Source organism: Citrus clementina, unplaced genomic scaffold (assembly GCF_000493195.1).
Source record: "Citrus clementina cultivar Clemenules unplaced genomic scaffold, Citrus_clementina_v1.0 scaffold_6, whole genome shotgun sequence".
In the NCBI taxonomy this organism is placed as follows: Eukaryota; Viridiplantae; Streptophyta; class Magnoliopsida; order Sapindales; family Rutaceae; genus Citrus; species Citrus x clementina.
The window spans coordinates 434512-437356 of NW_006262139.1; the positions used below are offsets into that span (position 1 = coordinate 434512).

The following is a 2845-nucleotide window of genomic DNA, read 5'->3' on the forward strand; positions in this document are numbered from 1 at the left end:
AAAAAAATAGTAATTAAACTAAAAAGGAATTATTGCTCAGCATCAAATTTTGATCGACATGATTTATTAATTTATTTATTACTAATGAGATTTATTACATAAAATCTTACAGAGTATTAATATTTGAGCCGAAGAATCTGAGTATATGACACAATAACACCAAAAACTATAAAACCATATGGTGTAATTATAGTATTAAGTAAAAAAAGAGTGCTATTTTTCAATTAATACTATAATACTATATGATTTTACTGTTATTTCTATCTCCGTACAATCCCTTTTAGGCTCTTTATCATTTTTCTTACATAAATAAAAGAAGCCTAGCCAGCAATTCAAATTTTATTTGTATTAACCGATATCATAGTTCTCATTTAATTAGCTGGGTATATAACTCAGCTGCCAATCGAGGCTTTGCACGAGCATGCATCGGTTTAGCCATAAGGAGATCATATTTTGATTCAGCGAGGTCAATCTTCTCCTCATGTGATGGCAGGCTCCAATCAAACCCCTGAAGAAGCCTTGCCAGTAGTATTACAGACATCTCAGACCCAAGTGCCACGCCCATGCAGCCACGTCTTCCTCTGCCAAACGAAACAAACCTTAATTCTGGTTCGGTCAGCTCAACTTGAAGGTGATGATCAGTTGAACCAATGTGACGTTCCGGCATGAATTTTAAGGGGTCTTTCCAAACATTAGGGTTCCGACCAAGCCCTAGTCGACTTAGCAGAACGTGGCTGCCTTTGGGGATGAAGTAGCCGGCGATTGTGGCATCACGAGTTGACACATGAGGTAGGTTAAATGGCGCGACGGGATGAAGTCGAAGCGCTTCCCTTAAGCAAGCCTTGACATAATTGAGCTGTGGGATATCATATTCTTGAACAAGTCTCTCTTTTCCAACAAACATATCTACTTCTTCTTTTGCTTTTTTAAGAATTTCAGGCTGGTTGATCATCTCCCCCAGGGCCCATTCTACAGCGTTGGATGGATTATCCACAGTTGCAAGCATCAGATCCTACAAGTCCAGTAGATATGTAGATTCATAAATTAATTTGTCATCAAATTCAAGAGCATGAATAAGGAGATTAAAGCATACAAATGTCCTAATTAAACATACTAGATATCTTACCATGCACTGAGCTTTGATCTCATCTACTGATAATGATGGCCTCCCGGTTTCATCCTTTGCTGAAATAAGGGCGTCCAGCAAATCCTGATGATCATCACTTCCCTTCTTGTAATTACCATGATGATGGCTCCGTTGTTGTATTCTCTCCTCTATGATAGGATCATGATATTTCGAGACAGTTCTAATAGCATCACTTATAAGTTTTTCATGGCCTTCTAAATCGAATACTCTCATCCAGGGAAGGTAATCCGATAGAGTGAATGAATAAAGGTGTTGGAGTACAATAAAGAGTGATTCAACGTGTTCTTCTTCGTCAAATCCAGGCCCTCCATCTTCATTACCTTCACCAAAATATCTCCTGTTAAACATCATATTCCTCATAACGTTTCCGCAATATTGACGGGCCGCATGTCTAACGTTGACGACCGAACCAGATCCACTTTTGCAGCATTGATTATAAACGAATCTAACAAGATTGTCAGCCTCTTCTCTTCTCTTAAAGAGTAAAGAGTGAAGTCGTGCTGAACATAACACGTGAGAAGCAACCACTTTTCTCATTTTCTTCCACTGCTGACCCAATGGCACAACAGCTATTGACAAGAATCCTCGGCTAGAATACTCTGTCCCCATAGTAAGCGGCCGTGTTGCGAAAGTTGAGTCGTTGTCTTTTAGAACTTCTAGGGCAATTTCTGGGGAAGTCACTGGAATAACATGAACATTTCCCTGACGGATGCAAGCAATATCCGTGTTTAGTTCTTTCATCACATCATGTATCCAGTTGAAGGCTGGCTTCTTCCTCCACATATCCGGAAGGTTTCCAACTATTGGCCATGGAGAAGGGCCCGGAGGCAGAGCTAGCCGCTTTAGTTTTTTCTCGGATCCCTGGATTTTGAAGAAAATGTTAAGCATATATTTACGAAAAGGCTCAGGACACGCCCTTTTTACAACCTTGCAAAAATATTTTACAGCATCATATAGGAGTTTATATAGCTGTAAAAGAGTTTACAGCATTGTCCGCATGTGAGCATGATAGAGGTAGCCACACACAAGCGTAAATCATTATTTTTTCCTAATTTTTTCGACTTAATTTTTCATCATTAAAAGAATCGAATAGATAAAAAATTAAATACCTATGCGAATTCATGTGAGTTAGAAAACAATGTTATATGCTCATCATATGATATTATTTTATGTAACTTGCATCAGTATATATATATATACATATATATATACTGAAAGAGATTTTATCTTATACCTTGAATAGTTGATTCTGGACAATTGAAAACATATCCTTCACAAATTTCCGGAGACGATTTTGAGGACTCAGCTGAAAGCTTGCTAGTGCAACAAGGGAAACGAGTGTCGTCACCAAAACAATGGATGCCAAAAAGGGATTATTTTCAAGATGAGAAAGGAAATCACTGAAGAGGAGGCTGAGGTTATCCATTTAAAGAGTAATAGCAAAACGTACGACTATCAAAGCAAAAGGCAATTCTCGACTGAACGAGGAGGAGGCTGAGGCTGTATATTTATAACATTATAAAGAGAGATGGTTGTCTAGTTTACCAACCGGATAGATATTTTAATGTCACATTTAGTCATGCACGAAATTTCATTTATCTGTGTTGAAACTCATTACGTCCGCGCTCGTGGAAGTTGATATTTATTTTGTCAGTACCTACTAAGAATACGGCTTCGTATATGGAATAGACTTTGATT

General features: G+C 38.1%; 1 protein-coding gene across 1 annotated transcript; it reads right to left on the reverse strand.

The window, feature by feature from the left end:
• Window positions 1-367: 367 nt before the first annotated feature.
• On the reverse strand, window positions 368-2573 carry LOC18039227 (phenylalanine N-monooxygenase). The gene is made up of 3 exons (XM_006428203.2): window positions 2382-2573; window positions 1127-2008; window positions 368-1012 (listed from the first exon to the last, which is right to left on the reverse strand). Exons 1-3 carry the CDS (start codon window positions 2571-2573, stop codon window positions 368-370), a joined length of 1719 nt encoding a protein of 572 aa, XP_006428266.2.
• Between the last annotated feature and the right edge of the window lie 272 nt (window positions 2574-2845).

Coding starts and splice junctions, on each gene's coding strand:
- LOC18039227 (XM_006428203.2), bottom strand. CDS start 2,573: ATGGATAACCTCAGCCTCCTCTTCAGTGATTTCCTTTCTCATCTTGAA. Junction 2,009..2,381: donor TCCAGAATCAACTATTCAAG/GTATAAGATAAA, acceptor TTCAAAATCCAG/GGATCCGAGAAAAAACTAAA. Junction 1,013..1,126: donor AGATCAAAGCTCAGTGCATG/GTAAGATATCTA, acceptor CTGGACTTGTAG/GATCTGATGCTTGCAACTGT.